The 22,085-nt window shown below is 39.2% G+C and overlaps 1 protein-coding gene across 1 annotated transcript in view; it reads left to right on the top strand.

The window, feature by feature from the left end:
- Positions 1-9,461, top strand: part of arhgap32a (Rho GTPase activating protein 32a) — a 28,178-nt gene extending 18,717 nt beyond the window's left edge. Inside the window, exons 8-22 of the mRNA XM_079885277.1 lie at positions 62-154; positions 632-754; positions 846-923; positions 1,435-1,516; positions 1,840-1,989; positions 2,098-2,200; positions 2,638-2,782; positions 2,878-2,960; positions 3,238-3,345; positions 3,448-3,593; positions 3,701-3,902; positions 4,003-4,148; positions 4,856-4,930; positions 5,218-5,868; positions 6,343-9,461. Coding sequence (XP_079741403.1) covers positions 62-154; positions 632-754; positions 846-923; positions 1,435-1,516; positions 1,840-1,989; positions 2,098-2,200; positions 2,638-2,782; positions 2,878-2,960; positions 3,238-3,345; positions 3,448-3,593; positions 3,701-3,902; positions 4,003-4,148; positions 4,856-4,930; positions 5,218-5,868; positions 6,343-8,600 — 4,443 coding nt within the window. The 3' untranslated portion in view covers positions 8,601-9,461. The remainder of the gene's footprint in view (positions 1-61; positions 155-631; positions 755-845; positions 924-1,434; positions 1,517-1,839; positions 1,990-2,097; positions 2,201-2,637; positions 2,783-2,877; positions 2,961-3,237; positions 3,346-3,447; positions 3,594-3,700; positions 3,903-4,002; positions 4,149-4,855; positions 4,931-5,217; positions 5,869-6,342) is intronic.
- Positions 9,462-22,085: the final 12,624 nt, after the last annotated feature.

The raw sequence follows: 22,085 nt of genomic DNA, 5'->3' as shown, positions 1-22,085 counted from the left end.
TGAAACTTGTCTCTTTGTTTATGATCCCTTCTCCGTGTCTGTTTTTTCTTCTTCTTTGTAGACACTTTCCCAGATGATTACTGCGTACATTTCCCGTCTCTCAGCCATCGCTGATAACAAGATCAACTGCGGGCCAGCACTCACATGGATGGAGGTATAAATGTCACTCCTGTTTGTTTACCTACACTACACCTGAAGGCTTCCTGTGGCTGCCTGCCCAAATCCTGTCTCTTAAATACAGATGCAATTGCCAGCAAATTGACTATAGTGTATTTAACAAAAGAGGTTCACACCTTTATTTTAACAACGGTAAAGTCCTCACAATGTCTCATAAAACACAAACCCATTTTAGTACAGACTTCAGACCTTTGTGTATAATACAACAGTTCACACCCACTTTCTTATATCTAGTTAGTCATTAACAAGGATAGTAGACACCTGACTCAACTTGTCTCAATCCATAAGCTGTTTGCTTGCTCTTTCCCAGCGTCTTGTGTATTTTCCACACTGACTAGCACCTTTCAGGTCATCGTAAAAGGGAATATGAAATCACTACATAAGGTGATGTTTTATTGGTTACTGATCATATGCATGTTCATATGTTTTGATGCATCTTTCTTCACTCTCTTAGATTGATAACAAAGGGAACCACCTGCTGGTTCACGATGAATCATCTATTAATGTTCCCGCTGTAGCTGCGGCCCATGTCATAAAGCGTTACATCGCCCAAGCAGCAGATGAGCTCTCTTTTGAGGTATGGTTATAGTATCATTATATAGTATATGGATTTGGTTTATAGTAAGTTTTTGGAGTAAAGTAACTGAAGTGTAATTTCTCTTCAAAAGGTTGGAGACATAGTATCAGTAATTGATATGCCTCCTAAAGAAGACACTGGCTGGTGGAGGGGCAAACATGGTTTTCAAGTGGGTTTTTTTTTTTTTTTAAATGTCTTTAAGTTTTTCAAAATTTAAAAAAAAAAATCTAACAAAATAATAACCATATATTCCTCCTACAGTGTGTAATGGCACTGCAGTTTATTCCACTGCATGTGTGATTTCATTAAAAAGCCCATAGGCCTATGTGTTGGAAAACTGTCATCACTTTAGAATTAGGTTTACTATACATTTGAGATGTTTTTGCAGCTTTTTTGTCACATCTGAGTCAAAACATCGAGTAATTACAGTCAGTGTTTCTCTTAGTGGTGATAAACGTGTTGTAAAGTAATTGCTACTGATACACAGGGCTATAAATAATGTATTCTTATTGTTCTGCAGCAATATTGTAAATGTCATATACAGAGGGATTCACAGACTTATTCACAGCTGTGTCTTTAAGAGATTTCAGAGCGTTTAAAGAGAGTAATTATGTGAGATATGAAGCATTTAGGATTATTTTAGATTCACAGCGTTCATTGTTTTATCTTTCCATTCACAGGTGGGATTCTTTCCGTCTGAATGTGTGGAACTGATTAGTGAGAAAATCCCTTCAAACGTGACCAGCTCATTGGCCAAACCAGGTACTAACTTTTTGCCCAGAATATTGTAAAACAGAGATAGTTTCTTCTATTAGAGAGATGACGCTCATCAGCTGATCAGTATAATTAAATAAAAAGAATGTAACACATTACAAAATAATTATTGCTTTTATAATAAGGACCAACTAAGACCATTCATTTTGAAGGATAAAACAAAAAACTCCTCTATATTAGTATTCTATTATAGGTGCATTACTTTTTATTCCATTTCAAATGAAATTTTATATCAGCCTTAGGATATGTAGAGGTATTACAAGCTGGCAACATAGATTTGAAAGCTTTTCAAAAATGTTAATTTTCTGTAGTGTCTAAGAAGCATGGCAAGCTGATCACATTTCTGCGCACGTTCATGAAGTCGCGTCCCACCAAGCAGAAGCTGAAACAGCGAGGTATCCTGAAAGAGAGAGTGTTCGGCTGTGACCTTGGAGAACATTTGCTTAACTCGGGCCATGATGGTGAGAGGAGAGAGACATTTGAGGAAGTTTATTGCATCTAAATCTTTCATTGGAAGGTAATACTGTGTAAATCATATTAAAAGTGCAGATTTAATGTGTGTTGAACAGTTCCACAGGTCATCAGAAGCTGCACTGAGTTCATCGAGAGAAATGGAGTCGTGGACGGAATTTACCGCTTGTCTGGAATTTCCTCTAACATTCAGAAACTGAGGTGAGGTTTACAGTATGCTTTTAAAAATTCAGTATACGTTCTAAAGTAATTTTTCTGAAGTATATAAAAATGTGTACAGAATATAATAAAAGTTTATTGTTGGTAAGGTTTTAAGTATTTTATGCTCACCCAGCCTTTATTTATTTGAACAAAAATACAGTGAAAACAGTAATATTATAAACAGTTTTATTTATTCCCATGATGGCAAAGTTGAATTTTCAGCATCATTACTCCAGTCTTCAGTGTCACATGATCCTTCAGAAATCATTCTAATATGCTGATTTGCTACTCATTGTTATTATCAATGTTGAAAACTGTTGTGCTGCCTAATATTTTTGTGTAGACCATGATCCTTATACTTATTTTTAGGATTCTTGGATGATCAAAGTTTAAAAAAATTGTATAAAAGCAAAAGCATCAACTTCCTGTGTCTGCAGGCACGAGTTTGACTCGGAGCATGTTCCAGATCTCACAAGGGAAACCTACGTCCAGGACATTCATTCGGTGGGATCGCTGTGCAAACTTTACTTTCGGGAGCTTCCCAACCCACTGCTGACCTACCAGCTATATGAGAAATTTTCAGTAAGCTTCAAACTACCGCAACACTGATACATTGTGGTTTTGTGTGTAGTACCAATATTGGAACACAGAGGTGATGTTTTGGCATATTTTCCCAGGATGCTGTATCCGCAGCCACAGATGAGGAGAGGTTGGTCAAAGTCCATGACGTCATACAGCAGCTGCCTCCCCCACACTACAGGTTAGATGAGTGCACAGCATCCTCTGCTGATGAGAAGGAGAAGTGCAGTTTTCTCTTTATCAGATGATTACCGCATTTTTTTTTTGTGCTCATTGAGTGTTAGGTAAATATGTGATGCATAATAATAATAAAGAAATAAATGCATCTGTGTTTAAATATAAAGCAATATTTCACCCTAATATCTGTCAATATTTACTCATCCTTATGTTATTCCACACCTGTATGACTTTATTTTTTCTGTGTAACACAAAAGAACATCTTGTGCTTTTTTTTTCAGGACTCTCGAGTTTCTCATGAGACATTTATCCCGTATGGGAACATACAGTGCCGTCACCAACATGCACTGCAAAAACCTTGCAATTGTCTGGGCTCCAAATCTTCTCAGGTGACTTCAACAGTGCTTTTGGGTAAAATTGCCTGTAAAGATGTTATTTGAGTCAAAAAAAAAAAAAAGTTGAATTCATTCACTGTCCCTCAAATGTTGCAGGTCTAAACAGATTGAGTCAGCGTGTTTCAGCGGTACCTCTGCTTTCATGGAGGTGCGCGTTCAGTCGGTTGTTGTGGAGTTCATCCTTAATCACGTCGATGTTCTGTTCAGTTCCAAACTCAGCACTCTGATCCGCCACAGCACAGGTGAGAAATGAGACTCCGCAATTCTCCTCCCACCAGAATTGATTTTTAGATTAAACTCTACTAATGAGGATCTTAAATGAGCTCATAACTCTAACCTGAATCCACAGGCCACAGTACTTTAGCTCGACCAAAGTCACTGATGGTGAGCTCTCCATCCACCAAGCTGCTTTCTCTGGAGGAAGCCCAGGCTCGGACTCAAGCCCAGCTCAACTCTCCCGTGTCTCCTGACAGCAAGTATATCGATGTGGGAGAGGGGCCTGCCGCCCTGCAGGGCAAGTTCCACACCGTCATAGACTTCCCTTCTGAGAGGTCTGTCAGTTTGTTCTGGTTTTAGTCTTATGGTATTTTCATTATTTAGCAAAAATGCAGATGTGGATTAATAACTGGAAATTGTTGCTGGTAAATATAGGAAGAAGGGCTCAACCAAGGCAAAGAAGTCTCCTGTGGGAAACTGGCTTTCCTTCTTTAATATGGGAAAGTCGTCTGCTACTGCCAAGCCCAAACTACACCGCCATCCCAGTGAGCCAAATGAGATGAAAACCACACCCCTTCCAGGTGCAGCTTTGACTCTTTTTAATACAAACCTTTATCCGTTCCCAAGCCTAGTGAGCTGCCTAACCTACAGGGCATTTTTAGTCATCACTGTCACACTATATTCAGTACTCAAAAGCATTAAATGAAAATTTAAACATATGTACACTACTGTTCAAAAGTTTGAGGTTGGTCATTTTTTTACGTTTTTGAAAGAAATCTCATCCTCACCAAGGCTTTGTATAAAAACTAAATAAATACAGTGAAATGGTAAAATATTGCAAATATTATTACAATCTAAATGAACTGTTTTCTATTTTATATATTTCAAATTTTAATTTATTCCTGTGATGACAAAGCAGAATTTTCATCAGTCTTCAGTGTCACATGATCCTTCAGAAATCATTTTAATATGCTAATTTGCTGCTCAAGAAACATTTCTTATAATTATCTATGTTTAAAACGGTTGTGATGCTTAATATTTTTTTCTGGAAACCGATATGTTTTTTTCCCCCCGGAATTCTTTGATGAATAGAAAGTTCAAAAGAACAGCATTTATTTGAAATGGATTTTTTTTTTTTTTGTAACATTGTAAATGTCTTTACTGTCAATTTGAGCAATTTAATGCACCCTGAATACATTTTTTTTTAACTGACCCCATACTTTTGAATGGTAGTGTAGCAGGATAAAAAAACCAAATGTAGTCAATGAACTCTGGTTCATTTTTACAGGTGGAAGAGGAGACACTGGAACACTAAGATCTGCTAAAAGTGAAGAATCTCTGTCCTCTTCACATAACTTTGAGGGTAAAAATCCCATATCACTTTATCCATTTCAATACTTAAAGGTGCTTTAAGCTTTTTTTTATACCACTTATAAAATACTGAAACACATAAAACTGAAATATTCTTCTTGAGATATCACATCTGTCTCTCTGTCTTCGGTGTTTGCTGACAAAATGTTGTATGGTGGTGTGGAGAAAGTCCCCTTTACAGAACCTTTAATACAGTTTTTTTTCCCAGTGAATTTTCACCTGTTTTATAGTTGTTACTGTATATTCATCCATAGGCTGATCTCTGTTGTTCTGTCTCAGGTGGATCAAAAATCTATCGCCCACGTAGACCGCTCTCCACCAGTGATGCTTTGTCAATCTCCTTTAATGAGGAACTGCTGGACAGCAGATTGACTGGAGACTCCCGGTCCAGTCTCAAAGACCACATAAAGGACACTGTTTCCTCTTCCTCTTGTGTGCCAGCTCTTATATCTCCACCCCACCCTGCAGCAGAAGCGGAGTTTATAAGCATGGCCTCCTTAGACATAGACCCGTTGGCCTTTCAGTCCACACAGCTGGTTGATCCCACAGTGTCTGAAAGGGAGAAAAGAGGCAGTCGCAAGAAGGCGGGAGGCAACCTCATTGAGTCAGAGCCTTTAGACAAAGTCACAAGTCCCTCTCAGCCACCTGATCTCATCCCACTGCACTCAGAAGATGCAAATCACAAACTCTATGAAGTGTCGGCCGCCTCCACTAACCTGGGGGTGGGCACCTCTAAGACCGGCCAAGAGGGCACAGCGAAGCGCTCAGCAGCAAAGAGTAGTACTGTGTCCTGTCCTTCTGACATTATGTCTCTTGTGAAAAAGCCCAGTGTGTCCACGAGAGGTGGGGAAGGCCATCAGCGTTCTGCGAGTTTTTGCAAAGCAGAAAATAAATCTGTAGATGTCAAGGAGCACAGAAGAGCAGACTCGGGTCAGTGGCAGCCTTACATTCCAAATATATTTATAAAAAATAACAAATGTTCTGCTACAAGTGTCATCTCAGAAATTGCCGAACCCAACACTTACACTCATTATTTTGTTTACTTTCCCTGAAACAGTAACTGGATGTGTTAAGCTGTTAATTATGAAAATTAAAAAGATTTATTTGATTAAAAACATTTCCAAGTACTCCAGTTTGGGAATGTTAGCAAGAAAACATAACAATATTAGCAAGACTAGCATTAAACTTGAAGGAATAGATAATAATGATGAGAAAGCTAACAATGTTAGCAAAACTAGCATTTGACCTAATGGAACATGTGGAATAGGATTTTTAGGACAGGATATTTGCAAGAGAAAGCCAGAAAGTTAGCAAATCTGACATTTAACCTTTCTTTCAAATTGTATTTTGGTCCTGTGTTCCTCCATTTAAAAGTATTGTTTTTTTTTGTTTTTTTCCTTCTAGGTGCAGTGACATTTGAATGTACGCCTGGTTTGGTGAGGTCTGTGTCTCTCATAACTCCCCAGCCTGCAGTAAAAAGTGCTGCCCGTATGCTAGCTCTAGAGCTAGCAGAATCCGCTCAGCTGGCCACTCGACTCAGCAAACGTGGAAGCTCTGAACCTCCCACACCTATTTCTCCAGTTAATCATCAGAACCCACTCTTCACACTCCAGTTTCCTCCTCCTCTACAGACATCCTCTGATAGAGAGGAACGGTATGTGTCTAGAAGGACTTTCCCGGATCCATCAAGCACCATGTCTACTGAAAGCCACACCGATGGAGGCAGCCTACGCAGCACCTGCGCCTGCCATGGGAGTGAGAGCGGACTCAGCTTCTCTGATGGTTGCGATGCACCAGCTGGTGGCCAGTGCACCCATGTGCCCTCTCAGGGTTACTCTCCTCACAGAGATCCAGAGATTCAGCTGGCTTCAGAGAGCCAGAAAACTATGAGAGATAACATCCGCCATGTTGGAGTTGGTACAGATAGAGGTGGATCAAGCCTTGCTGAGATGGAGGTTGGTGGAAGTTTACAGCCAACTCTTTCAGAGCGGTTTTCTTCCTTGGATAGTCATTCAGCCATTGATGCTCTGCACAACAAGCAGGCTGCTAATGCCGCCAACTTCAGAGCCATATTGGCGGAAACAGCCATGCCTGCTTCAGTGCATGAAGTTCTTCCACAAGCTTCAAGCACTCCACCTAGTGTAGCGTTTCAGTACAAACCCAGAGACCAAAGGTCTGCTTACTCACAACACTGGTCAAGTCCAGTTGGGCAAAGCACGCCTTATTATCAGCCTGACGATGGGCGTCCCCATCCCAGAGTTCTCTCAAGAAACTACTGCAATACCTTTGCACCACGATCCCTACACCAGTCCATTAAATATAAAGGTCAACGGGAAGACTACTCCTCAGTTGGTCTCTATAGACATGGAGGACCGAGGTATCCGCCATTGGATGGAGCATCCGTCTACCCCACAATCCGCAGGGTACGTTCAGTGCATACTCCACCAGAGGACAAGTTTTTTTTCCTCCAGCATCAAGGGAGCCAGAGGAAACCTTACCAAAAACCACCGGCATCGGACATCCAGCAAGTGCGGCCTTACTTTGAAGATGGGAAGGTTCGGTATAGGTACAGCCCCTATTCAGAGGCTCGATACAGTCAATGCCGAGAGAACAGTCATGGATACACTCTCTCTTACACGCTCAGCAAACTGCCTTCTCGTTCATCAAAGTTTATGGGCAGTACAGAGTACCAGAAGCCTCTACGCAACCTCCCGGTGAACAACAAGTCAGATTTCATGACCAGAGATGTCGGCCTCCAGCCAAGAATGAAGAACCCTTCTCTCTACGGGGCTCTTAATTCAGGCTTATCTGATCGACATTTTAGTCAGTCCATTAGGCATGAAAACGCAGCCAAGGAGAGGTTGTCGGGTCCAGTTTTGTCCCAGACTCGTCTTGTAAGAGGTGACCGTCAGTGCCAAGAAACAATGCACACTAGGAGCAGGTCAAACTCTGGGAAGGAGATGCTGATTTCAACTGAAGGGGCTGATGGGAAGTACAGGGTGACCATGGTGTCCCATTACTCCCCAGAGCACCCACTTTCTGAGCCTGATATGCCTGTGCCCTCGAAGTCAGACAGGCATGGCAATGGGCAGGGATCTAAATCGGCTCATTTAATGAAGCCGAGTCGATCAATGCACAACTATCCACAACACAGGCTCGAGTCCACAGCACTGCCACGTAACCTGACCCTACATAAGGAGTACAGCTGCCCTGACTTCAAACACACTGGGTCCAGCAATAGCTACGGTGTAACACACTGCAACCAAGACAGTATGATGTATAACACTCTCAGCAACTCCAAAGAGGACTACCAGTACATTCGAGCAATGAGCAGGGACCCTCAGAGGTCTAAGAGATCGCATAGTGTAAAAACTCGCCATCCACCTAGTCAAGCGAAAATGACTCTGGAGCGGGACCACAGACTTTCGTTCTCATCCCAAAGTAGGACAAGAACTCGTAGCATGTTTGTGCCATCTGACTATTCTGCAAGTTATGTATCCGTACATCCGAAAGTCCCTAAGAACAGCCGGGCAAGTTCTGGTGTTTTCCCGAACTACGGCTGCATGCCGCTTCATAATAACAGACTGTATTCCACAGCTGTGGGCCATCCAGGTTTTCACCAGACTGAGCTCAGGCCTGAGATGCAGATTTATGCTGAATGATTGATAAAAATAAAAATAAAAAAACTATAATAAATTATCCAGAAATATACAACCTCTGCAGGGCAGTGGTTTTCTATTGTTAATAAGATTAAAATAATATTTAAAAAAGTTTAAAAATGCTTTAATTGTTCACTGAAGTGTGTCTTTCACTGTATACTCTATATATTACAGTTCAAATGGCTTAAGCAAACACTGCGTAAATTTGGGATATCACTCGTACATTGTGGTAATGGGTTATAGTGGCTTTATTGCTACTTAAGTGTGTTGTTAATTTGGTCCTTTTGTTACTAAAGGTCAGAGGTTGCAAAAATAATCAAAATGTGGTCTTTAATAAATAGAACAATTAACAAAGTTTGCCACAGGAGCAATATATAGGAGCCACTGCCTTGTGTTTTTGGGTGAAGAGTAGGTTTTTTTTTTGTTTTTTTTGATGTACCATCACTGTGGAATCAAACACAGTTATACTGTATGTCATCAACATATATGATCTGACTTTTAAAGATAATAATTATGAAAGGTCATAGTCCCCCACCCCCCAGATGTTGTTCCCTATGAATTTTTATAACCATGCACTTTATAGTTGGTCTGTGTGTTATGTAACAACAGGCACTTTAGACATGAACCTTTTTCACTTTTTTGATTGTCTTCATTGAGTAAAAGATGCAAGTTTACATCTAAACCGTTAGCTCAGTTGAACGGTAGTAATCATTACATGGATACATATGGAAATATATATGCTGTTCTGATCAACTGCTGTTTTAGTTTTTAACAAGACTGTACTGTTCTCTTTTCTCGTGTTGATTTTATGATTTATTTTATGATGTGTTCACTTTGCTTTACTCTCATTAAAGTTATTTATTCAAAATCATGACATGTACCCTTGTTGCACCTAATCTAATCAGTGCTTAGATCATCAGGTTTTGTTTCTTTTGACAAAATCCTGGCAAATAATTGAATTATTACAGTTTGCTTTCTTACATTGGAGAGACTTCTGTTGCTCTAAGCAGGTTTATTGGGCCGAGTTTTTAATACCAAGCACTGTCACCCTAAAGCATTTTAATCTGACTCTTCCAAGTCTTGAAGTTAAATTACTAACATACAGTCCTGTTATTGTTCCGTTTTAATGAATTTTTCATTATTCATTAATATTAATGACACTGGTTACTATATTTGATAGTCCCTGCAGGTGTAGAGCAGTGAACAGCAGAGGGCACTGCAGCACTAGAGGACATATCTAATGATGAAGTTTCCTCCATGTGCGCTAACGTGAGGGCACATCAAAGGTTCAGAGGCACTAGGTTTCTGATGCAATACAATTATTATTTCTGCAAGACGACGTTTATTGTACATTATCCCAGGCATTTTGATTTTAAGGTTTTGAAATGTCAGGATGTTGACATAAATGAAACAAAAGGTGGTGACTTGCAGAGTTGTGTGGCGGATACTCTATTGGATGCTAAATGTTTTCACTTTTTTTGTCAGTCAGACAGAGTGAATTGAACAGAAACTGAGTTGCCTTGCCTTTTTGAGCTGTAAAATGCTCTAAAATAGCCATTTGCATTTAATTCATATTTTGCTTCTTCATAACTACTAGTTTCTAAAGTAATAGCTTTATATCGAACAAAAGCAATGGTCTACAGTGGAGTAAAACATTACATCCTGAGTGAAATGCTGCATGAGAAGCTCAAGATCTATTCTAAATTCAACATAGACTTCCATCCAGAAACTAGCTACCTGCAATTTTTAATGCTTCTGAAGGCTGAAGCCAAATAATTTATAGGTGTTCGGAATTGAAGAAAGTATGGTGAGGAACACATAGTGGACCATGTTGTGTAATGCAGAACTCGTGTTGGCAGAGTAAAACGTATATCATCTTGTTTTCATTCTGTCTGAAGAGTTTGAATTGGAACTTAAGTAAACCACAAAAAACTCCTACACTGTCTGTGATTTTCTGCCCCTGTTATTTTCAGCCTAAAGTAATAGTGTGGCATGGGCTAAAACACCATCAACATACTTCTATAAAATCATGTTACGTTGTTTGTGCGTCAAAGTGGCTAAGTTGTGTTAAAAATACACTATTTAGGAGCAGGAATGTACTGTATAAAACTAAAGCATCACTATACTATACGAGTGCCACTAACAGCTGCAGAAATATGCTATTTGGGGATATTTAGAGCCAACAGCAGATGCCTAGACTAGAGAACCTGCTGACATACTCTCATACTCGGTGTGCAAGAGAGCTGTGTGCAAGCATACGCATGGACACACTGGGGCCACAACTAACACAAATGCAGTCTGGAAAGAAAATTATGCTAAACCGCAGATTAAAGGATGCGCTTAGGTTGAATAAAGAGTATTGTTGTTAAGTGGCATGCTTATGTTGGCTTATACAATAAATCGTTACAGTAGTCTATACAATGTAGTCCAGAACCATGAAAGAGTCTCCACAAAAAAATGCAGCACAATTTTCACATTTACTATTAAAAACTATGGCACTATTAAAACATCTTCCTTAATATAATTAAATATTTCAGGTTTATATGTTGCTTGCAAAAATGGATTTGATAGCTACTTTTCAATGACTGTCAATGATGACGATGCTCTTTGCCAGCATAAGGTGCGTTTCCACCGCAGGAACTTTCCCCAGGAACGGGACTTTTAGGGTGGTATTCGGTGTGATTCGACCGCAGGGACAGAGGCTGCATCCGAAAACCTAGACAGCTGACTTGTTGCCTTGCTGCCCTGTCAGGCAATGACTTAGCAGGCAGAGTTTATGCATGAAGTAACTCACCAAACTAATCTCAGACAGACTTCTCAGGCAGCGTAACAAAACAGAGAGCTTTGGTGACAACCAATTGAATATTTACTACTAACTTCTCACTAGAAATGTCATCAAAAGTGGGAAAAGTTGGTCAAAATGTACACTTTACACACAAACTGACTACCAACCTCAAATTTCAGACACTATCTTTATTTTTTAGCTCAACAGTCAGGGAATGGAACTCACAGGATTGTGGTATATCAAAGGCAGCGAAGGATCCATCTATGCTGCCTTCAAAAATCGATCAGATGAAGGCATCTCAGGAGACATGTTTCACGTTGTGGCCACTTTACCACCTCAGGTGTGCATTATTTTTCTAGCAATTCAACGGCCCATCGTCAATTGTTTCTTACATATACAGTAAAATATAAGCCATTAGATGGTCAACAAGAGAATGGAAGGTAATGATGATCATGAAGAAAAGTCATCATGTAGCCTATCCCATGCTGATCACAGTCATGTGATCAGCATGGGATAGGCTACATGATGACTTTTCTTCATGATCATCATTACCTTCCATTCTCTTGTTGACTCGGAATGACAAATTGTCCACCCTTACTGAAAGTCCTTTGAATAATAATGGTGATGAGATGCAAATTGGTCTTGGGAAAAGATGGCTAAAAAGTGCCCTGGTGTGGTTTATGTTGTAAGATGACAGCTGATGACTATAAATTGGCATAATTGAGCTGCAGAATCCCTGTAATGTTTTTATATCAACTTACAGTGCACAAAGAAACAACACATCAGTCTATCTCGTAGATATCGTCTCCTTTTCAGGTTTTGGATTATGTAAAATCATTAAATTCATTACATTATTATAATCCAAATAGCGAATAATTCACATTTGATGAACTGGTGCATTAAATTAATCAAATTTAGTTGCTTGACAGACATTAAAGGTACACTGTGTAGTTTTTTAAGTATACTATGTACTCATTGGTGTAAAATGACCTCTGCCAATGATCTGACTTATCCTTGTAAGCGAAGAGTTTCTTATCTTTATTTACATTGGACGGGTAAGTCCAAGGAGGCTTCCATGTCATTCCACCATTTTGAAAAACTATAATAACAGAGAGGGACAAAAAGCACTAGCCTACCTCAACGCGTTTCCACAACACGTTTTCGTTCAGAGCCAGCGTCACGTGACTGAAACCAGCTGAAACGGACAAGGAGATCAGTGAGAGGCACTTGTCACTGGCCCGGCAAATTTGAAAGGCTGCGCTGCATGGTACTTCATAATGCAGGATCATACTTATGCCGAGCCACAGGAGAAGGAATCCTAGTCGCCAAAAAAGCGAAATAACGAACCATCACTCGAAAGAAAACTCGATGAAGTGCTATTGGAAGACATGTTGTCATAGCTTCTTGGTACATAACGGCTACCATAGTTGCAACACGCATTTGGAAAAGCGAGGTGCTAGAGAGCACTATTCGTTTGAATGCAAAATACAATTTCCCCGCTAGATGGGAGAAATTCCTACACAGTGTACCTTTAAATAAAACATAAAACATGTACATCATATAATACTATTTTAAAACCAGGCTACGCATACTAGTTTTTTCTGTAATCCAGCGTGTGGGCAAATTTAATCTCATTACTTGATAAACCTGCATAGATACCACCAGAAACTGAATTTTAATTGTGTTTATACGTGATGAATGTCTTGACTCACCAAATTTACATGCATCTGGCCGGAACCTTGTTTACTTTAATGTCAACTCGCCCTTCATTTTATATCATAAATTATCTCATTATGTATTCCTAATGATCAAAACATAAGAAAACTTGATGATTTAGAAGTTGTTTTTCCTCTGCCAGCATCAGTTTGAGTAAATTGAGCACAGAGAAGTTTAAATGGGGGGAAATTGTCATATCAAGGACATGGGGAGAATGTATATCTTTGGTTTCCCATGTGTTGATGATTCTGTAATGCTTTAGGTCATGGTTAGCACAAACATGCTCAACTGAGAGATGGAGGTTGAGATGGTAGCAGGATTTGTGTATTCTGTGCTGGTTTCACATTGCTTGCTGAAGTTTACTTGGTAAATCTCCAAAACTTGTATTTCATATTCTTATCTGGCTAATTCTGTAGGCAAACAAAGGATCTTGTGTCTGTGCGACAAGACCAAATCGACCAAATCAACCAATTTTTTTTGCACATACAGTATGAGAATCAAAGAAAGGTAGGGAATCTCATAAAAACTATTTCATTATATTTTAATTAAAATATGAATATATTAATTAATCATTTAATTTCTTTAAAGAAAATAACTTTTTCTTTTGATTTTGGGCTGAACTGAGTCTTGAACAGTTCTTGCTTTGCAAGATTCACCCAGATGTATTTGACCATGAGCCAGGTCAAGTTAGGACAGTGTGTGTTTTGAACTTTTAGAAGAAATCATGTAAATCATTTCAGTTTTATTCCTCACACTGATAAAAGAGCACTCAGAATGATTATCCATTTACCTGAAATAACAGTTATAAAAAACTCACACCAAAGTTCAAATAGCCCTTTTATTAATGTGCCCTCAAGCGACCAAACCAATGCGGACAGACAGTTAAAAAGACTGAGTCCCACCTTTGCCCTTTGCTGCTGTGTTCTGTCATTAGTGTTAAACGCTGCTATTAGAGAATAGAGTCCGTCTGAAGAGAGAAGGGCTATTTGACCAACATCACTGATGCTCAAGAAAGGCACTAAAAACATGGCATGTAAAAAGCAAGTTCTAGCAGAGAAGTTCAGATATGCAGGCAGTCTGCACTGCTCGGTTGCTGCTTGAACGCACACACACACACGTTTCATCCTGATTATACATTTGAGATTGTACCTCTGGCTTTGGCATCTGCATGCTGATGGCTTGATTATCTATGACGAGCTGAGCTCTGATTCGCATTTTTACCCTTGGTGGAATAACTCAGCTGCAAATGCAGGGCTCTGATTTGCCTTGACACAGGAGTGAAAATCTATCAAGATCTATCAAAATGGATTTAAGTTAACAAACCTCTGAAAATCATCCATCTGCATTGTTTATGCAGTTTGTGATAATACAATAGGGTAGGAAAGAGTAGACCTGCATATTTATAACTGTGCTGCAGTCCATTTCGGCCATTTAGCCAGATGTCCACTGATGTCTCTGTATGCCAGGGTTGAGCGCTGCCTGCCAAAAGGTTGAGGGATAATGGATAAATTATGGCCGTTTTTACCAGAAATTTTATCTATGGCTAACATTTAGCCAGCACTTTCCATGAATCTGGTGCACTTTGGTGTTCAATTATTATTATTATTTCTCATAATAAATGTTAGATAAACTATTTATGACATGTAACTTTTTTTTTAAAAAAATGTACAAAATTTAAATAATGAGTCTATACATTATCAGTCCTTCTTCCAAAACGTGTTTTTGTCATTTGTCACAACGAGCAAGAAAGGTTGACATGGAGCAGCTAAATCTCAAACCGTTGGCCATATAGCCTACTGGAGTAGCAACCAGCATCAAGGTTTTAAAAAAAGACTCGAAAGTATACTATCACAGAATGATCCCATGTGATACATGCCGTATATGTTAAGTGCTCTGGTGGTATATGATAGAGTTTGGTGAAAAACAACCAAAATTTAATGCATTTTTTAATGAAATTCTTGACCTTGGCTGTTGGTCTTCTGTGCACGGCTGCATACTTATAAGACTCTATTAGCGCTGCGGTTTACTCCGTCTCATACAGAAAAAGCACACAAGTTGTGAGAAATCAAGATGAACAAAAACGCGACATGAAATTCATTTTCAAGCTTTTTTTTTTTTTTCAAGCTCAACCTTCAACCCTGTTACTCAAGTTATTGTAAAAAAACTGCAAAAATTGTATTAAATCCATTTGAAATAACTATGCAAACCAAAAGTTTTCCCCACAAATACCAAGCCTCTATTGAGTGACAGTTTCATTTAGACTTAATTCGCAACTTTGTTACCTTCTGGCATAGTTTTATGTAAATAAACTGTACATTTATTTCAATAAAATTGATATTTTTAGTTATTTTGAAATAACATTTGAAATCTTGTGTATTTTATATTTCAAGGAAAAAAATATCAAACGTTGGAAAGAGGGTTGCAAAATAAAAAAAATAGGTGAAGTGCTTCCTCTCTCCCTTATGGTGTCCATTGTTGCTGTTATAAATGACTCACCTTCAGAGTCTCAGAGGTCACAGTGAAATGAGTCCAGTGATATTCTATGAGCACTACAAACCTCATGTGGTTGACATTTCAAAAAACAATCATCATACTGAAGTGGACACTCAATTTATGAGTCCCCAATCAGATATAAAAATAACTTGTCTGTTTGTCCAGACCCACTGTGGCTAACAGATCAAAAAATATGTTGGATGGCATCTATCTAAGCAGACCTCTTGGGGATAAAGCGTTCTATATTTCTGTCCCGAGATCGCCCTCAGGAAGAGGTGATGTGCAGTGAGAAATAAGATGGCTAAAGCGGTAATCACTGTGCACTCAGCTATAGAGAAGCAATAGATGTTGCAGAAACATCTGCTGAGGAAGTGTTCACTGTGTGGAGCTCAGTCTTTGGTGTCACATCAAGGACAGTCACGATCTTCACAGAGAGCTGCTCTGTCAAGATGGGTTGAGATAAACCAAAAGCTCTTGGGGGTAAGACACCAGTGCACTTGCAAATGGGTTACAATGTACAAGACCTAAATCCCGATTCCCTCATGATCATTGAATATCCTAAAGCACTTATTGTTAATTGGCAGAATGTCAGACCAGTCTATTAAATGTCAATTGCTTCAAGTATTTTTAAATCATTGTTTGACTGGTAGCAGATTTTCACATCACTGTTGACGCTAAAGAGTACTAGATTTCTTTGTTATGTTTCTTCCAAGTAGCTAATAAGACTAGATCAGACAAATGCCCTTCACTGGACTGAAATAGCTCTATCAGACAGATTCAAAAAATTATCAAATTAGCCGATTTGAATCCCTGCAGCAGTTTTGGTCTCCTTTTATATGGTTTAATACTTAGTTAAAGGGATAGTTCACCTAAAAATTAAAATTCTGTCATTATTTACTAACCTTCGTATCATTCCAAACCTGTATGGAACGCCATGAGTGTGAGCAAATGATGGTCTGGAACCAGGGTTCGAATTATGATTTCATCTTTGTGGGGGTCAAAAAAGAAAAAAAAAGTAGCCTATGAGCAGGCGCGTGTAGCTTAATAATGTAATATAAAAATATGTAAATATAATACAAATTAATAAAAAAGCGTTGGTAACACAATTCAATTTAAATAGTACATTTGGTTTAATTTGTCGTTTAATGAGGTCTAATATATGTTGTTAGTTGTGAGAATTTTCACGTGAGCAAATAGGAGTAGGCTACTTAAGTGGTCCAGTGGTAGAACATTTGCTTAACGTATTAGAGGTTCGGGGTTCAAATCCGCACTCATCTAGATTTTTTTTTTTTTTTTTCATCAAATCCGATTATGTTTATCACTGATTGTATATCAGGCAGAGACAACGGATTGAAGCACGCGTCCGAGTGAAGAGTGCGCGAGCCAAAAACAAACACAGTATCCGCGCCACTGATCGCAGCGGCAAAGAGCACTTTGATCACTTGATTTAAGCATAAGGATGTAGTGTGATGACGATCCGAGATCCCGCGAGATCCATGTGTTTGGCATCTTGTCCTATCTTTTAAGTCATGCTACAGTAGTCTGAAGGAAAAGGTGCTTTATTTGTAATTTAAAATAATGGTGCTGATGATTTTTAGAGACCCCCACAGGTGTATGATTTTACTGCTTTCATGGGAGCTCATCCTCTCTCTATGGGAGCTCAGCTCCCACTGGCTCCCACGTAATTCGAACCATGTCTGGAACGACATGAGGGTGTTAATTGTACTGAATGTGCACTTGTAGCATATACTTTAAATCTTATATTTTAAAAAAATGTACTTGCAGATAGGTGGGTTTAGTGTGCATTAAGGGCATTGCACGTTGTCTTTTTTAAGATATGGGACAGTCTTGCGCACTTACTTCATGTCATGTACATTTACATTTAAAGCTACACTGTGTAATTTGTTAAGTTGATTCTTAGCAAAAAGCACTTTGTTCTTTCAAAATGATACAATATGTGCTCATTGATGTGTAATCACTTCTACCAGCTAATCAAGTATTCTCGTAAGCGTAGAATCTGCCATTATAAATACATACGAGCGAGTCGCTCTAATGGCGGCAGCCATGTTGCGCCTCCATCTTGAAAATACATTAGCCAAAGAGGGACATACCTGTAAATTCAAGCTTCGCCTTTCGCATTTTGACACTCAGTGTCACCGTGACGAATGCGAGGGGGAGATTACTCGTGACTGCCGGCAGATTTGAAATAATACAGCCACCATAGGAGTTAAAACGCCCTCGGAATGGGAGGGGCTAGAAAGTAATATTCAGTTGGTAGTCATAAACAATTTCACCGTTAGATGGGAGAAAATCCTACACAGTGTAGCTTTAAAGTTTATATATATATTTAAAATGTAATAAATTACAATATGACAATAATAATGTATTAAATATATAACACCATATATCATAAGACAATAGAATTATGAAATTGCATATAAAGATGTACTTAAGTCTTGAGGATAAGCACTCTAAAGTTCAGCTGGATGCATTTAACATAAATTTAAACTATAATACATTTTCATATAGTTGCAATTAGCATGCATTTAAGCTCAAAAACATTACATGTAGTCAAGTACAGTATATTGTTTTTGTAATAAGTAGCTTAAAATTGATCTTATATCATATCTTGAAATACACTTAATATACTTGAAATTGTTTCAAAACAATATATTTAATATGCATTTAGTACACAATTTAAATATATTTCCTTTTCACCTGGGTAGTTTGAAGCTTGACAATCTGTTTCAAAATAGCTTTCACAACACTGTTATCAAGTAAAAGCCATTAGGCGAAAAAAACAAGAGAAGAAACTGCATCGACTGCACAATGAAAATGTTTGACTACAGACTCCAACAATGCTGTCTTTATAGGTGGTAAACCCCAATCTTTGCCTATGTAGACAAGTATACTTCCTTTAAAACCTTAATTAATTTGAAAACCAATTAGACTTTGACAATACCAAATAAGATGGCTAAAAGATACGAGGTTAATACAAGTGCTGTGAGATTTGATTCTGCCGGTTAAACTTTCAGACAACAGTGCTCTCAGGAATAGTGGATGTGTCAATCTCAGATAACAGTGCCTGTGACTCAGCTCTTTTAGCAGGAGCTGTTTGTGTGTAGCGAGCGAGACATTGTAATGCCGCTTTCCGCTAGACCGAGTCGCATGCGGGGAAAGCTGTAGGTAGAGATCAGTTACGAGCTTTTCAATAAAATCAATTCCACATCCTATCGAAACTAGCGCTTTCTGAAGGGAACAGATCGCTGATAAACTGCACAGTCAAACATGACATTTACAGCTGAGAAATATTGCCTTGTATCTGAAACATAAAACATGCCTGGGGGGACATTGTCCGAGAGTGATGTATGAGACTAATGCTTGCATTGGTTAATGTCATGTTGGCCATTTATCAAGGATTATTTCTGGAACCGCAGCAATCTTTTGACGTGCCATTTGACATGTAGCCGGTGTGGAGAAGTTTCCTGCTGTTGCGCTCCAAATGTGTTTCCCGTGGTTAATCTAAAGGCCGATGTGGTGCCGGCCCATGTAGCCTACGGATCATAACCCCAAGTGTCAATTATTGCCTTACAGTTTTTTGAGAAGTTTGCTTTCTTCTCTCCCAGATATTTTGTGGCTCACCACATACTGAGATGACTCACCGGCAAACGTCGTATTCCCAGTGAGCCGAGGCAGGCTGCCTCTCCCACTGACAGCAGCCATGGGAAAGATCAAGCTCTCACACACACAGCCAGTGACAGCGATGAAGATATTTATTTGCTGCCTGCTCCGTCTGAGAATGTGGGTCAGGGGCAAGGCAGTAGCACACCCTCAGCTAAGCTGCTTGCTGCGCTCCTCGTTCACCTAAAAGTAATGTTAACCCTCTGTTGCCAAATCTGGTGAGACTTTTGAATCAGTCTTAAGGTGTGGTCATACTTACCGTTGCTTTCGTGGGCAGTTATTTAATATATTATTATTTAAAATACAGTTATTTCAATAGGAAACCACGTGTTCTGGAATTTTGCATGAGGACGAGAGATTTTCCCACGGTCTGAAAGTGACTTCTGTTCTGTGTGAGTTGTAGTTTATGGGTGCTTCTCAAACGGAAGGCTGCATCCTAGTGAGTCTGTGTCCTTCCTAGACCAGTCCTTTTGAGGCTTGTAGGCTAGACTCCTCCTCAGCATTAATAGCTAGAATGAGACTATGTCTATGTCACACGCTTCTGCCCCCATGGTCATGGCATGAAAATACTATTCAAATTTAATTTTGGAAATACACTGGCTTTCAGTGAATGAGACCAGTCTGAGGTTTTTCAGTGGTTCACATTATTAGCAGTTTAGAGTTAAAGGTGCTGTATGTAACTTTTCTACTAAAATGAATCCTTTTTTTATTGCCTGTGTGTGAAGGGGTTGTAATCTCACATTAAAATGATCCACTTTGCGGGTTTTGCTATTACCTCGGAAAGCAAGTATTCTTATTTTTATGTGAAGGTGCCGGGTCGGATTTACCGCGAAATCCAGTGACGTGACCTGCACGCGCGCTCCCGAGCCTCTCGCCTCGTCTAGCCTACTGACTTTGCACTCAACAGCGACGACACTGCAACTTATGACATGGACTTATGACTTATGCAACTTATTACATGCCTGATAACACTAAGAAACGACCTGCTCCCAGCACAACACAGACTCCAACTCAGACTCCAACACAAACTCCACATATTGATAAAAAAAAAAATAAATTATAATTTCTGCTGAAGCTCGTAAGGCCAGGCGTGAATCGCATGAACTTCGGGTGAAAAAACACGGCTCAACATCGGCAGGGCATTTGAATCATGGAGAAACCTTATCTACAAACCTAGAATGCACATTTCCTGAAGAAAATGTGAAGTGGTGCTTGCGCAGTGGCAAAATTTGGCACGGTTGATAGGGTTCCATACTTATCATGGTACGAGCATGGAGCATTAGTTCAACATCAAGCTGATAAAAGTAGCCTATTATTGTAACGTTGCAGTGGGAGTTTACCTTAGTTTCCAGCATGTTGTGTGATGCTTTCTCCGGTGTGTTGCGTCTCAGTCTGAAGGTACCCACAGTGCTCGCTCATAAATTCGAGCACGCGCAAGAGCACGCGCTTGTAAACTTATTGGTTGCAATCTGAAACATCACCGCTAGAGGTCGCTGAAAACTACATACAGCACCTTTAAGTGATTAATTTACATCAAAATAAAAAAGAACATGTATGCCTTAATCTCCGAAAACATTATTTTTGATCATACATTTCATAATAAACTCAGACAACAAGCAGACAACTCATTTTCCATCTGTTATTTTTCGTGAATTGGAATGTGTGCAAAGGATTGTGGGTAATTGAAGGATGCGAAGGATACATTTGATGCATCCTTCACAATTAACTGAATCAAGAAATGAAGGCTGCTTTCCAAGGATCCTTCATAGTGAGACGGCCCTCTGTGGCACATGATGACGTGGCAGCCGAGATATGCAGCCTTACTAGGAAGCAGCAACTGCACATTTAAACTAACTAAATATTTATGAGTAACGTGTCTTCAAGGTATAGTTCACCTACAAATTTAAATTCTGTTCCCTCACCCTCATGTTGTTCCAAACCTGTATGACTTTCTTGTTTCTGCTGAAAGTCAATCCGCTCACAGAAAGTCAATGGAGTCGCATTTTGTTTGGATATACAATTTTTTTTCATTCTCAAATCAGTTCAAAACATTGATCAACACTAAGGAAGAAATGGTTAACAGTTTGACAAACCACAATAAAAATTCCTGACGATTAGTACTACTATTTCAGATTTTATTTACTATTAAACCATATTTGATTTCTGGGATTTGAAAATATGGTGGTAAATACTGTTCAGCATTAAAGCAAAGTTAACAACAGTCGCACGCAGGTGCAGCATGGTTTCGTTTTGTGTGAAAACATGGAGGAAGGCAGAGTGCTGAGAGAAATTATATGAAAGAATGTATGAATTAATGAATTCTAGGAATGTATAAGGGGGAACCGGCTGTATTCAGAAAAGTTTCGATTGGCATTTTTCTTCCTTCTGTGTAATGCCTAATAAAGTAGGGTGTTTCTCAAAACCAAGAATGCAAAGAACGGACTTGTGTTCTTGGGGAGAACGCTCTTGCTAGTTGTTCTTGGAAGAATGAACTCACAAGGTGACGAGCACACAGAACGCTGCTGACAGTTTGAGACGATGTGTTCTTGCTGGTATTGCGCAATGATACCCCCGCACAGACGCCGTCTGCAGTACCCAAACATAACGAGAATTATTGACAATAACAACCAGGCTTTATTGCCCAAGCCTACCCTCAGCTCAAGGGATTACTCTATAACTGTACACTACAATGTAATGTATATTCATAACAATAAAGCAACGCTTATGGAGATTCTCACTTCCGAAAACATTTTCGATTCGCATTAATTTTTGTAAAAATGCCAATATTTGAAATCTACACAGTTGATTTTGTA

This window comes from Squalius cephalus, assembly GCF_949319135.1.
Source record: "Squalius cephalus genome assembly, chromosome: 11".
NCBI classification, from domain to species: Eukaryota; Metazoa; Chordata; class Actinopteri; order Cypriniformes; family Leuciscidae; genus Squalius; species Squalius cephalus.
This window is presented reverse-complemented; position numbering and strand designations above follow the sequence as displayed.